General features: G+C 27.7%; 2 protein-coding genes across 10 annotated transcripts in view; one reads left to right on the forward strand and one right to left on the reverse strand.

Annotated features, from left to right (window-relative positions):
• Positions 1 to 1,210: 1,210 nt before the first annotated feature.
• Positions 1,211 to 12,170, reverse strand: LOC107456625 (60S ribosome subunit biogenesis protein NIP7 homolog). Of its 2 annotated transcripts, none has more exons than XM_071186713.1 (5): positions 12,030 to 12,170; positions 9,263 to 9,349; positions 6,382 to 6,520; positions 4,263 to 4,403; positions 1,211 to 1,397 (listed from the first exon to the last, which is right to left on the reverse strand). In XM_071186713.1, exons 2-5 carry the CDS (start codon positions 9,328 to 9,330, stop codon positions 1,278 to 1,280), a joined length of 468 nt encoding a protein of 155 aa, XP_071042814.1. In that variant the 5' UTR covers positions 9,331 to 9,349; positions 12,030 to 12,170; the 3' UTR covers positions 1,211 to 1,277. The 2 variants fall into 2 exon arrangements, with proteins under 2 accessions (XP_071042814.1, XP_015930017.1); XM_016074531.3 differs by lacking the exon at positions 12,030 to 12,170 and adding an exon at positions 11,022 to 11,139.
• The window catches only part of LOC107456618 (uncharacterized), a 34,923-nt gene continuing 31,800 nt past the window's right edge, over positions 11,508 to 14,630 (forward strand). For 2 of the 8 annotated variants that reach the window (XR_011637982.1, XM_043050913.2), the window contains exon 1: positions 12,048 to 12,179. The gene's annotated coding sequence lies outside the window, so the exon portion shown is untranslated. Of the gene's footprint in view, positions 11,861 to 12,047; positions 12,180 to 12,212; positions 12,398 to 14,630 lie in introns of those variants that run through there. The other 6 variants (XM_043050910.2, XR_011637983.1, XM_043050909.2 and 3 more) reach the window with 6 other exon arrangements.

Genomic DNA, 14,630 nt, shown 5'->3' on the forward strand with positions numbered 1-14,630 from the left:
CACTTGTCGCATCGTGGGATCAACTTTTGTATTCCTCTGTCGTAGAACTCTGCCGTCTGTGAATGGAATCAGCGTGTGACAGGCGTCTTCAGCTCTTCGTTGTTACCAATACGCTCACTGGAGGAAAGAAATTTCTTGAGGCGTAAGAAAACGTGAAAATCGCTGTGAGCAAGATCATTCATTGTCATGGAGAAGCACAACACCTGCAGTAAGCATTTCACGACTCTTGTTTTGAATGGCACGTCACAATTTCTTCAGTGTTTCACAGTAACAGCCAGCGTTTACTGTTTGGATGGAAGTCAATGAGCAGAATGCCCTTCCTGTCCCAGAGTACCGTGTACATCACTTTTCGTACCGACAGCGTCCTAAGTGTTGAATTTTGTGTTCGGGTGTCAGGTTTTTCGGCACACGCTGGTTCTATTCGCAGGCGGCAGAGTTCTACGACAGAGGGATACAAAAGTTGATCCCATGATACAAGTGTCTCAATTCTGGTGGTGGCTATGTTGAAAAATAGCTGAAACATTGCTGTACTTGTTGCCAATAAACAGGTTCCTGAAAGTGTGAGTTCTTTTTTTTTTTAAAAAAAATAGGGAAACATACTTTCTGGATGAGCCTCGTATTCAACATTTTCAAATGGCAACACTTATTTTCCTTACTTTCTTACTTATCTTCTTTGAAGCACGATCTTCATAAGAAAAAACTCAAAATGAGTTGGAACAATATTTTTGGCACACAAAGTAGCAACACTAAAAAGAGATAAAGAAAAAGAGTATTTTCAGCCCTACTGAATGCATTCTAGACAACAGAAGGGAATAAGAATGTTGCATCTAGCTCTCAGTCTACTATTGCAACAGTTTGTGTTAAAAAATATTGTGTAAGTTCCATTCTAAGCTTTTGACAGCGAAGAGCACATTTTGATTTCAAAAAGATTGCATTCGAAAATAGTGCAATTCTGTAACTGTCAGCGAAACAATCATTTTTAACACTAATCTTGGACATATACTTAAAAATAATTCAATACCAAATGTATTCTATTCCAACAGTATGATCACCAAACATGGGGTTACCATAATAATTTTAAAATTACAATATAGAATAGTAATTGATACAATTATATCACATATAATATTTTCTTTTAAGGAAAACCAAAAATTTCACCTAAATAAAATTCAATGTTTACACAAACTACAGAGTAAAATTATGAGAAAAATTTATAAGCAATATTTTAAAAACTTTAATTCTCATTATATACAAATGATACAAAAATAAGTATGATACTAAGATAAATGTTCTTCATTTCTAAGATATTCCCCTATATCTGCTTGATGATACACAATTACACCTAAAGGATCTGTTTTTCTAGTGTCTTCTGCAGACTTTGCAGCAACTCCAAAACCCTAACAAGCAAAAAAATAAAATATAGTCAATATTTATAATAATCATAATAAAAGAACCTAACTAATTTTCACAACTTTCGTCCCAAATATGATACACAATAAAAAAAGAAAAGAAAGGAAAGTGAATTGAAATGAAATGTTCACTGCCCACTGCTTAGGAAACTAGAGAATTAATTCTCATCAAAATTAAAAATTAGTACTTAAGTTTGATGACAGATGGAACTGTTAAGAACTTTTTAATTAATTTAAAATTGATTGGAATAAATTATTGTCTCTAAAGCAGAAGGCAGTAAAGTATACATTTCTATATCCTTCCTCTTTTTTATTTGATTTTCTTTTTTGTGATAATCTAAAGTAGCAATTTAAAAGGAAATAAAATGCAGCTAACAGTATATTTAAATATTTTCACAAGCTTTTGATACATTCTAAGCAAAGAAAATATTTTCATAATTAGTGCACATGACGAAATAAGCACTCCTGCCGTGAGTGAAATTGTATATTATACATGAATAAAAAACAAGTAATAATAATAATAGTAATGAAAAAAAAAAAAAACAAAAAAAACAATTCCTACTTAGGTCAACAGAGAAATTTTTTATTTTAGTTTACTTTTATTGATTTAGTTACTTTTTATTAAACAATTAAAATTTTTTCCCCTATAAGAAACTAAAATTGATTTATTAACAGGGTGCGTAGCCAAATCTTTGAAACAAAAATAAGCACTTTTTTAAAAACTTTTCAAGCACTTTACAAAAATTTTCAAGCACTCAAAAAATTCATATTCAATCAATGATATTATTGAAAAAAACCCAAAAAGAAACGGGCGTAAATCGAAACAATCAGTACTTTCCCACATCACCGAGTGAATTCAACTTGACCCTGAACTCAGAACAAAAGTACCCTTACCCCCTACGTCAAAAAGAGTGTTAGAAGTAAAATAAATTAAAAAGTAAAACATTTCATAAGGATCTGATATTCTCTATCCGAATTGGAGCACTAGGGTTTCGGTTTCAAGGGTGCGCACATGCGCAAGTCATAATGTGGGTATGACATGAAGTTCGTGTGAATGATTACGTACGATTGTGAAATGCATGGGATCCACCAGATATCACTGAAGGGAAGAAAAAAATTTTCGGAAAAAAAGCACTTTTTAAAAACGCCAGCTGAAAAAAGCACCTTTAAAAGCTTTTAAAAACAAAATCCACAAAAAAGCACCTTTAGGTACTTTTTACAAATGCTATGCAACCTGATTGAATTTATCTGACATTGCGAATTTAAAATAATTAAATATTTAAATGTGCACAATAAACTATTTTTTTTCCAAATAGAGCAATAAGTTAGAAATTATCACTGATATTATTTTTAAAATATGTGAAAAACTCAATCGCTTATAGTAAAATGTAAAGCAATGACTAACGTTTAACCAATCAGAAAATTCTGTTTCGTTTTTTGCTCATCCCTATTTAATTAATGAATTAATATTTGAGAAAACTGTATTAACATCAAGTGTCATCCACTAAAAGTTTAAAAAAATGTATTTGAGCAAGAGTGAATGAATAAAAGTATTTTATAAACGATTGAAAATCTGAACAAGATATATGGAGAGTGCGAACTTATAGTAGGAATTGAAAAAAGTTCATTTGACAACCATAATCATGCAAAATAGTCAAGGGTCAGGCAGGGGATTCTTTCTTAGTCATAACCGACTAACTTCTACCAACAAAATCTATTTTCTAAGTAACTTTGGAGAAGTTTTAAAATACTTACAACTTTAAGATTTAGTACATCTGTTCAACAGAACACATTTTAATAAAAAAAATTATTCAAAAAATATAAATTAGTTATTTAATAGATAAAGATACTGCATTCATATTCTTGCAGAAAACATAATCTCTTTTCTGTCACTGAATCATTTGTATCAGCATAATAATTACTGTAAATAATTATTATAAAATGTAAAAAATTACAAAAAATAAATTACTTTAGAGAACTTAAATAGGGATTTCGCCAACATCATCAACAATTTTCTAAAATATATACAATCTTGGAGAAGTCTTCACAATCTTAATAGGGAGTTTTGTTTTGTATGCCTAACCCCACAAAAAAATATTTTGAGAGGTCATTTTACTTTTCAATTAATCTAAATATTTTCTTAAAAGATATTTAAGACTAGTTTCTAAGAAATCAAAAATGAAAAGAAAAAAAAATTAGGGGAGAGCGGAATTGTTTAAAAATTGAGATTTATTCACAATGTTATAGTTTGGCCCTTTTCCCGAAATGAATTTAAGCAGCTATCTTGAATGAGAGAATGATCCTAGGGAAGAGCAATTTTTGATTAATGCTTGATAATTGGCACTGCCACAAGTACTTTTTTATGCATTATTTTACACTGATTTGAATAAAGAAAAAACCAAGAAACTAGATATAGTAACTTGAACTTAGTTAAATCAAGATGACAGCTAAATCATATTTAAGGAGAAACCAATTTTTGATATCAAAATTGGGTCTAAGCTACATCTTGCAAAAGCTTTCACCTTATTATTTTCATAATTACCTCCTTAGAAACCTGTTTAAATGTAAAATCTTGTCGATAAATCAAAAATTGTGTATGAATGTAAGGATAATAAGGTCTCAGAACATAACTTTTCAAGCACTGAGACTTTTAAATAATCTGGTATTCAGCAAAAGAACCAAACTTCAAAACGAAAGTTAAAAATTGTTTCCTATTTTCCTAAATGGTGTGTTCTAAATAACATAAGATTATATTTAAGAGTTAGTATGTCAATATAAAATCAAAGAATTAAAGGAAAATTTAATCTAGATTTAAAAATTTTAATTTATAAAAAATCAAAATCAAACACTTACCAATGGCAAATCATTCATTGAGTACACAACCACTCCTTGATACCTTAAAGTGCTTTCAGATATTCTAGCGAGGCCAGTTTTTAAAACATTGTGACCATATAGAAATTGTTGTTCAGCATTAGGTTTGAGCCATATTTTATTCTAAAATAAAGAAAATAAAAATATTTAATTTGTGATAACTGCTTACAGCTAAATTTAATGCAAATTGTTCTACACATGTTCTAAAATGAAAAATAATTTAAAAAATAAATAAAAAGGAAAGCAGGAGAACGAAACATACAGTCTACTGCATGTGCTAGCCAGGAATTTTTTGATATTTAGAATATTGAATTTAATTTTAAAGTTCATTAACAGAAGATGCTGCTGAGTGATCTAAATTATTAAACAATTATGGTCTGACACACTGCAGAAAATATTGATTTATAGTTTTTGAAGTCAGCAGCACCATCTGTTGACTAACTTTGTAACTAATTTTAAATCTTTGCAAGAAAAAAATAACTGGTTATCTAGTACAGGAAGATTATAATACAACAATGGACAACTACAGTCAATTATTTTAACAGTCTTAACACATTCAGAATAATAAATATTTTCTGTATAGAAATAATTTTTAACCTTATTTAAAAATAACCAAAATTAGCTGTATTATTGGTATGGGGTAAAGGGAAAAATATTTTAATAGAAATGTTTAAGGAAAAAAAAAAAAAAATTGGATATTAAGATACTTAGTAAATTTTTTTTAGCTCAAGTACTTCTAACAGATATTAACAAAACTTAATTTTTAATAACTTATTTTTATAACTTAATTTTTAAAACAAAACTTAAATGCTAAAAAATAATATTTTCCAGAAAAAAATTATCCATAAAACATTTAAAGAGATAGTGTTTATGACAAACATTTTAAAAAATGTAGTGCTATCATAAACACGTCTACAAAAAACAAAGATTATATACAATAAAAATTTATCCTAATTTTATGAAACTTTTTTTTTAAAGCTAATCATAGAAGTTTTTCAATTAATGTATATTAATAATAAAATAAAAAGTTAAAAAAAAAAACAAATGAGAAAAAAAATTTGTTCTTGGTTTTGGAATATAACTTTAACGTTGAGAATCACAGTATTCTATGTTGCTAGTTAAAATGTTTTGACGATAAATGTTAGTCGATAATAGCAGTACTGAAAAATAAGACTTCCATTGCTCTCTCTTGANATTTTTAAAATATAATGTGTTGAAAGAACGATGAAATTGACTTGCCTGATTTTTTTTTTTTTTTTTAAAAAAAGCATTAAAAAACTTATGGCTCAGCATAAAGTCATCTAATTTCAATTTTGCTTTTTCCTGTGTCTTTCAGAACATAAATTAATAAGTTTTAGAACTTAAAAAATATGTGTGAAAAGTATTTCTCATAAAGTGCAGAAAAAAATGTGATTTTAGATTATTATTTATTAAATCTATTAATATTTCCCATAAAAAAACATAGTGAAAAATAATTTTCTAAATACTACTTGGCCAAAAATTCGGCAAAACGGTCGAATACTGAATAGTGGCCGAATATTCGTTACATCTCTATCTCAAACCCATAAATTTACTAATAATGTTCATAGGATATCAAAACCAAAAAACAGCCTTTAGACACTTAGAGGATGAAGGTGGCACATTTTCATTCAGCACATGTGACGTCATAATTAATCAGGGATCGTTTTTTGTTGAATCACTTACGGAGGCTTTTTTGAGTAATTTAAATATGTAATAATTAAATAAATAAACATCTGGTTAAAAAAAAACAATCAGATTTTTTGATTCAGGAGAGAATTTCCAATAAGTTATGATTGAAAATAAAATAATCAAAGAGATGCTGTAATTGTCCATTAAAAACATGTAATTAATGTAATTATTATTAAAATAGTTTAGATTCTGTAAACATAGTTGTGTTATATTTTTAGCATATCAAATAATAATAAAGTTATAGCGCCAGCTTCAAATGGATGATTACCAGCTTGTACACAATGTTGACCACAATCATGTCATTGGTGATAAAATTGTGGAGTATAATTAACCACCATTAATTTAAACGGCGCGGAAAAAGATAAAATGAAGAAATTACAATGAAAATTACCTTTGCATAAGGAGCAATAAAATCTAAAGCAGTGATTTGAATCTTGAACTGCATGGCTTTGTTAAATTTCCCAAAACAGGTTCCAAAGCTAACAAGATCATCTCTTGGTACATTACAGGCCAATTTCATGTTCTTTTCACTGTAAAAAATAAACTAAAGCTATTAATAAATAGTAAGAAAATCATCACGTAAAAAAACGTCCAATTGATAAGTTAAGACATAATTTGACAAATTTCATATACTTGGACTTGGTGCATGTATGGAACTAAAATTTTGGACTTTAGAATGACATAGCAAATTGTAAATACAAGTAATACTGTCATGTATGACTATGTCAAATAAAGGTAGTTAATAAGGTAGAAAATTTACCGAGTATTAATTTAAATTGCTTTTTGTTCAGTACTGGTTGCGTACTTGAACTGTACAATTTATAATTAATATTGTACAGTGAAACCTGAGTAAGTCTTTAGTGGTAAACTTAGGTCATCAATTAAAAGAGTAAGATAAGTAATTGTTTTTTCTGTCTTGATAATTGTTTAAATTTTACTTGTACAGTGTGCAAAAAAAGGATCACCCACAATAACTTTTGATCCAATGATCAGATCGCCACATTCTAGGACTCAGTCTTAATGTTTCAAGAGGGTAACCTCAAAGATGCTAATTAATTAGTGCAGACGATATTTTAAGCCACGAAATCAGACAAAAAAATTTATTTTCTCTGAATAAACATACCTCTTTTTCCCATGATGATTTCGGATTTTTGACACTCAATGGGGGTAGTCGCAATTTGGGAAATATAGGTCCCAATAGTTCGGTCAGCAGAGCTCTCAAAAGTTTGAACCCCTTAATGTTAATTTAATTTTTTGCGTATTTCACCATATCTCGAGAACTTTTAAGCGAATTGAAATTTTTTTGAACACAACTATAAAATTCATTTATCCAAAGATAACTCCATGGAAAAAATAACTTTTAGTATATATTTATTATTACTTAATAATAGTCAATTTTTTTTAGGTATACTATGTTTTACATCATTCTAAAGAATGTAATGCATGATAAATTACAAAATTTTAATGAAATTGATCAAATAGTTCATGAGATATTGAATTTAAAAAAAGTTGTATACTAAAATTTGAATTCTCAAGAACTATTTGCTATTCAACTGATTTTGCACAAACTTTGAATTAGTCATGTAAAATTACATTCTTTTAAATGATGTAAAATATTGTACAAATTACAATTCAAAATTTTTGACACACATTAACTAAAGTAATAAATATTTAATAAAGTTATTTTTTGCATGAAATTATATTTTGATAAACAGATGTTATAACTGTGTGCAAAATTTTTTTCAATTTGCTTAAAATTTTTTCTAGAGATGGTGAAAAATGCAAAATTAACATTAAGAGGTCCAAACTTTGGAATGCTCTACTGACGAAACTACTGTAACCATATTTCTAAGTTTGCAGCTAGGCCCATATTTTAGGATCAGAAATCTTTTATGTTTATGCAGAGAAAGTACGTTTTTTTGTGTCTGATTTCATTACTCAAAATATCCTCTGCATTAATTTATTAGCAAATTTGAGGTCACCCTCTCGAACCACTAAGATTAAGTTCTAGAACGGACGACTGATTTGATCATCAGATGAAAAGTTATTTAGAGAGATTAGTTTATTTTTTTTTGTACACTGTAGATGATATCAATGCATTTGTTATACAATTTTAATCAAAATAAATACAAGCATAATTCGATTTTTGAATCAGATTTATGTTTTGATTTGTGTGTTGCAATGTTATATGCAGTCACACATGCATATTTATATTAAATAGATCTCTACATAGCACATATTTTTCATTCAAAAATTCTAATCGTAACAATGTAATTCAAATATGGAAAAAGAACTTTATACTTAAAAATTATTAATTACTGTTACAAATCAATTTAAATCCTTTTTGAATGAACTTCTTGTTACCTCAATACATTAAAACATATATTAAATAACTTTTGAACAAGAAATGGGTGAAAATTAGCGAACTAAACTAAGTGGTGCAACGGCCTATTATGGGCTAAGGCCTAGTTTTATATCCATCCCAGTTTCCTTAAGCTAGGGCTCTGAGACACATGCTTACATGTTCCAGTTGGGTGGTCAGCTGACTGCAGAACCTCCAGTGTTTAGTCCCCAACCATGAGTGGTACTAATTTTATCAACTCAATGAAATGTTGAGAGAAATCAAATTTGCTTGGTCCGAGGACAGAACCCTGGACCAGTGGCATGACAGTGCGATCACTTAACCACTGAGCCTGAAAACTAGCAATTGACAGTACATAAAAAAAACTTATATAGCCTATGATGCAATTCTAAGTTTAGTTGGAAAGTAAAAGGTTCTAAATAAAATGAAAAAAATAAATAAATAAATAAACTGTGTAAAATATATGTTCCCTTTGGCTTTAATTTGAAAAAAAAAGAAAGGAAAAAAGCAATATAAAACATAATTTTCAGTCATATTTTCAAAAAAAAAAGCTTGCTATACCTTTTAATATTCCATAGATCCAAAAATAATGTTAATAATATTTAGGTAGTACATAAAAAAACTTATATAGAGCCTATGATGCAATTCTAAGATTAGTTGAAAGTAAAAGGTTCCAAATAAAATGAAAAAAATAAATAAACAAACTGTGTAAAATATATGTTCCCTTTGGCTTTAATTTGAAAAAAAAGAAAAAGAAAAGAAAAATGCAATATAAAACATAATTTTCAGTCATATTTTCACAAAAAAAGCTTGCTATACTTTTTAATATTCCATAGATCCAAAAATAATGTTAACAATATTTAGGTAATGTAAATAATTAAAACAATATAACCAATATGATATATTATACCTGATATAAAACACTCTATTTCCATGAAGTCTGAAACAATAAATTCCATCTGGTCGATCTATTAGCATTTTCACATTTTCTCCAATGCTAAATACAAGAAATAAATTTATTACAGCATACAAAAAAAAGAAAGAAAAAAATTTAAGCAAATTTATTAGCTAAAATTGCATTTAGAGTTGTTAATTCAAGTAAAAAAATAATAATTGCCATAACACAGTACTACTTATTACACTTGAAAATTTAAATTTTCAGTTAATAGCCAGTAACCACTATTTTTTTCTAATCTCAAACCTGTTGAGTCGCTGACATTTAATAGTCACTTCATGCTTTTTTATTCTGTTTGGATTAAATTATATTATTTAAAAAAAAATTCTTTTAAGAAATAATTTAACTATAAAAAGTTATTTAAACAATACAAATGTAAATAGATATGTGACAAAATTTAGTTAAATAAATTGACTTTATTTCACCGTGCAAGTTTGTAGTGCAATATTTTTATTTTTTTTAAAAAAAAAGATAGAAAAAATTGACAAGTTGGTTACTGAATTTAAGTCACCACTTTTTTTCATTCACTCGCTACGTAGTGTGTCAAGTTGTTTTCAGATCTAGTACCTATTTATGTCAAAGTATAGTTTTTTTTACTTGTAAAAGAATAAAAATAAATAAATTTGCAGCTATGATTTATATTTTTTGATTTTGTCCCTATCTATTATCCAGAATTGAAAAATGTTAATTTTGCACCTCTTTACATTTACATAAACAATGCATAAATCATTAAATTTAGAGCATAAAAACTTCAAAAACATGAATTTAAAAGAAAAAAAGAACAAATTGAAGTTTAACGTTAGACACAAACTGGGCTGTTAGTTACAACTACTAGTTATTAACAGTTAAAATTTATATTTAACATCGAAATCTGGAAAAAAAATATTTACCACAGTGGTAAAAAATATTAGTAGTACCAAAGTTTACTTCTCCTGAAAAAAGAAGAGTACCAATTTTTTATTTCATATCTTTCCAGGAAAAGTAGAACCTCTGCTCTTTACTAGCAAAGTTTAAACTTGACTAAACGTGTTATTGATTTCAAAGACTATAGAATAAGAGGAGCATGAGCATTAGCAGTTATCCCAATTCAACATACGTTGAGTTGATTTATGAATCAGAAGTAAGAGGTCCAACTTGGTTCCAAATAAGACAAGTCATTGATTGAAGGTCACACAGATGCATTTAAGATTTGATATCACATGAGGCATGTTTTTATTGATCAACTATATTAACCAATGAATTTTTGTGCTTGTAAGAAATAAAAAAAAGCTATATCTTGTCCAGAGTGACTACGAATTACATATTTTCCCTAATTTTTAATGATAGGTATTATGCTTTGAACATAGTGAGTTTAGAATTGTGAGTTAGAACACTACTTAGATAGCAAATAAATATAAGTAGTAAAATTTTCCCAGCTTTTCTTTTTTATCAATTCCTTTCCTAAACCTTTTTTTTATTTTTTTTTTATCAACTTTTTAAACAACGAAGCATTATCATAAATTTAACGGAACTTTAAAAAGTATTTATTAGCTAGCACGAAAATATAATATAGTGATCATTTAGAAGCTGCATTTTTACAAATAAATAATCAACAGATCTATTTAAAGAATTTTAGGAGGTAAAATCAACAAGTAACAGAGTCAATACATAAAATTTATGTTGAGAGGAAAAAACTTCAGCAAAAACAAACATTAACATTGCAACCAATGCTTACTATTTTGCTAATTTTTCAAACAAGGTTCTAGTTTCGTCATCAGTAAGTGGTCGCATTTTTGTAATAATAAATTAAGTAATTAAAAAAAATAAATTAGAATTTATATATTAATAGCNTGTGTGTTTATTTATTGTATAGTATTGAGTATATAGTAAAGTGCGGCGTGCTCTCTGCTTTCGCTTATAGCACTGCGTTTCAATAGGTAAAGCTTAATTTAGCCTATCAAGATTTATTGGAGCTCTGAGGCTCTTCTTCAAATACAACACACGTGTTTACAAACAAATGGATAGTTTTGCAGGAATGTTGCCATTGAAATAAAATAAGCCATAAAAATATTTTTTATGTAGGTAGGTTTTTATTTCAGTATTTATTAGTTTTTGTTGGAATTTTTCACCTTTAAATTTTAATTTTAACCACTTTTTAAAACCTTATTTTTTTAAGACAATTATTTAATTTCAAAATTTTTGTTTAATTGTAACTTTTAAGTGGAAGCATAGAGAGCGAATGAATTTAAACTTTTTAAACCGATCATCAGATAGGCATATGATTTCTTCAATTTTTTCAGTTTGCAACTTTTCTGTAATTAATTTTTCTAGGATATTACGAACTACAACCTGTAGCGCCCCTTTTCTTATCTAGACTTTAAACTCAGATTTCTTAACAAGTTTTTGTTTCGTGTCTTCTATTTCAAAATTTGGTAAAATCATAGAAAAATTTCCTTAATCAAAATGTAGAATGGAACTTAGTAGAATGAAACTTAAAATAGATAGCGGCTATATTCCACCTGTTTGTGTTTTGTCAAATTTGTATTTATCTTAAGGTTTTTGAAACAATAATAAGTACTCGCATGGCGTTTATTCAATATGCCTAATATTCTTATTTTATGTTTAATTTAATTAATCTTAGTTAAAATATAGAGAGATTAAAAATATTTCGTAATTCTTTTAATGACTTTTTGAACGTTAATTTCGTTTAAATCTAATGATAGAAAGATTTCCGTATCGGTACCTGCTGCAAGACAATCGCCAAGCTTTGGTGACTTCTTGACTCAAATGGGAAAAATCAACATCTGGAAAGATAAAGTTCTATCATCATTTTAAGATAAATGAAGCTAATTATCTTTTAATTGGAAAAATGGAAAAGTCCGCATTGAAGATGGTAGTCATTCCATATTTGCAACACTTCTTTCACCCACCAGATAAATTTCCAAACAACTGTCTGATATTACACTTGAGACCTTGTTTTTGTCTGTCTGACTGACTCAAGCTGTAGCAATAATCGCTATATTAACTAATTGTATTAAGCAACTGTTTTGTACTGTTGTATTAAGCAACTGTAACTTAGGAAATGAGTTTAAAATATTTGCAAATAGGCCAGTGAGTAGAATATGTCCGATCACTTGGGAAGGGTTCAGGAGAAATTTTTGGTTGAATTAAAAAAAAATGGAATGGAAAGTTATTCCTGCAGACGAAAATCTGATAAGAAAAATTGCCTTGATGGACAAACATTTTGTGCTCCTTCGTCTGCACCGCACACGCCTACCAGGAAATAATTTTTCGTAGGGGAAAAGAATGCAGTGATTGTTCATTATGTTAAATATTACACAAATAACTTTATGACTCAATTTGTTAATTTATTAATAAGAATTCCTTAAGTTAATGAGTGGGACTTCAAATTTAGTTTTATAAATTATTACTTTATCAATGTATTTTGTTTTATATTATTTTTAACACACATACTAATTTATTCAAGAATTGGGAAAAATCTTGTGATTTTTTTCTTTGTTGAAGAAAAAGTTATCAAATATGCACACTTTTTTTTATCTAAAAATATTTCAATAAAGTTATAGTAACTATAAATAAATAAAAACTTGTAGAAATTTCATACCAAAAGAATAACTGCTTTCTGTGGAAATTTTAGGCTTTTGCAAATTCTCTGCAATTGTTTATGTAGCCTAACAGGGGTGTGAAAAAATTCTCATAGCTTAATATTTTCTCAGAAAAAGCAGTGTTATTAAATGTACTACAAAATTATAGTATTTTTTTCTTAAAAAATTGCAAAAGCTTTATCAAATTCTTACAGATAGTAAAGTTAGCATGTAGTTAAAACTTTCTGATAGTTTTTAATTTTTCAAAAACTTATCCACTTGATTTTGCAGAATTCTAGAAGAAACTAGCATATGTGTTAAAAATAATAGAAATGAAAATACATTAAAATTTTAATAATTTATCACCCTCACATAAACTTAAGGAATTCAAACTAATAAATAAGCAAAATGACACATGAAGTTATTTCTGCTATATTTAGCATAACTTTTTTTAGTTAGACCAAAAAATTCTCTAAGGCTGTCTTAATTTCACCTGAAATTCTTCTGCGCAATCAGACAATTGGATTGTCGAAAAAGTTGCCCCACCATCACTTGCAACTAGAATAGCCACTACAAATTTTAAAAAAATTTTACATTTAAGTTCTGTGTCTTCTGAAACTTGCTTGAATATTGTCTAAATATATTGTTTATTATTTATCCAGATCAATAATTAATTACAAATTAGCTGCTGTATCTTTAAACTGTGTAAAATGTTATACTCGTCATGTCAAGAAAAAAATATCTGCTTGTAAAAAGTTTATTATGATAATTACAGAGATGCCAACTTGCTCCGGACAGCAAATTAGTATTTTCAAGTGGTAGTTTATAAATTGTGATTCTTGGTTTAATAAATTCAATTTAGTAGATTTTTATCTACAACTATTTCTAAAAAATTCGTAGACTTATATGATTCACCACTTTAGAGTTTGAATTGATGCTAAACCTTTTAAAAAGCAATAAAAAATTGTCAAATAATTGCAAAATTTAGTTTGTAGTTATTTACCGTGTTTTCTATTATTTTGGCGTGTCCGGAGCAGTTGGCATCTCTGTAATTATTATGTTTTATATAAATGTGTCATAACAAAAAAAAAATATGGTCCATCAATAACACTTTGCAACATTCAGTGAGTGAAAACTCTTGTTCCAAATAACTGAAACTCGCAAACAAGATTTAAATTTCTTTAAAAAAAATTTGAAGATCTAGCAGTTTTATTTTTGCTTAATTATTGAAGCCCAGGTTTAGATAAACATAATCAATAAGCTTTTCAACCATTTCTTAACTGATATATTGCTTTGAATTATAGATAAAATTGTCTCCGTCTGTCTAAACCATGTCCATGAAATGGCCCTTGAGCATTAGCATAATTTTATTGTAATGATAAAATAGTCCATTTTTTATTTTCCACATATTTTCATCTCCAAATTTTTAAACAGTAACTTGAAATGTTTTGCTTTAAATTTGTTAAAATTTTTGTTGGCACTTATAACGCAGCATTATTGAAATTCCTGATCATCTTTTAGTATTGTATCATAAAAGGTTACTCATAGCTGAGCATTTTTTGAGGATTAAAATAAAATTATTTACACTTGCCATATGAAGTAAAATTAGGTCTGTGTGATGAAGCTACTATCCCTGTTTATTTAATTTGTATGCCAAAATAAAGGATGTAGGTTTAATGTAATGATGTTTGTTGGCTGGTGTGACAAGAAATTAAGAAATTTTTTTTGATATTTTTTTTATT

This window comes from Parasteatoda tepidariorum, chromosome 10 (genome assembly GCF_043381705.1).
Source record: "Parasteatoda tepidariorum isolate YZ-2023 chromosome 10, CAS_Ptep_4.0, whole genome shotgun sequence".
NCBI classification, from domain to species: domain Eukaryota; kingdom Metazoa; phylum Arthropoda; class Arachnida; order Araneae; family Theridiidae; genus Parasteatoda; species Parasteatoda tepidariorum.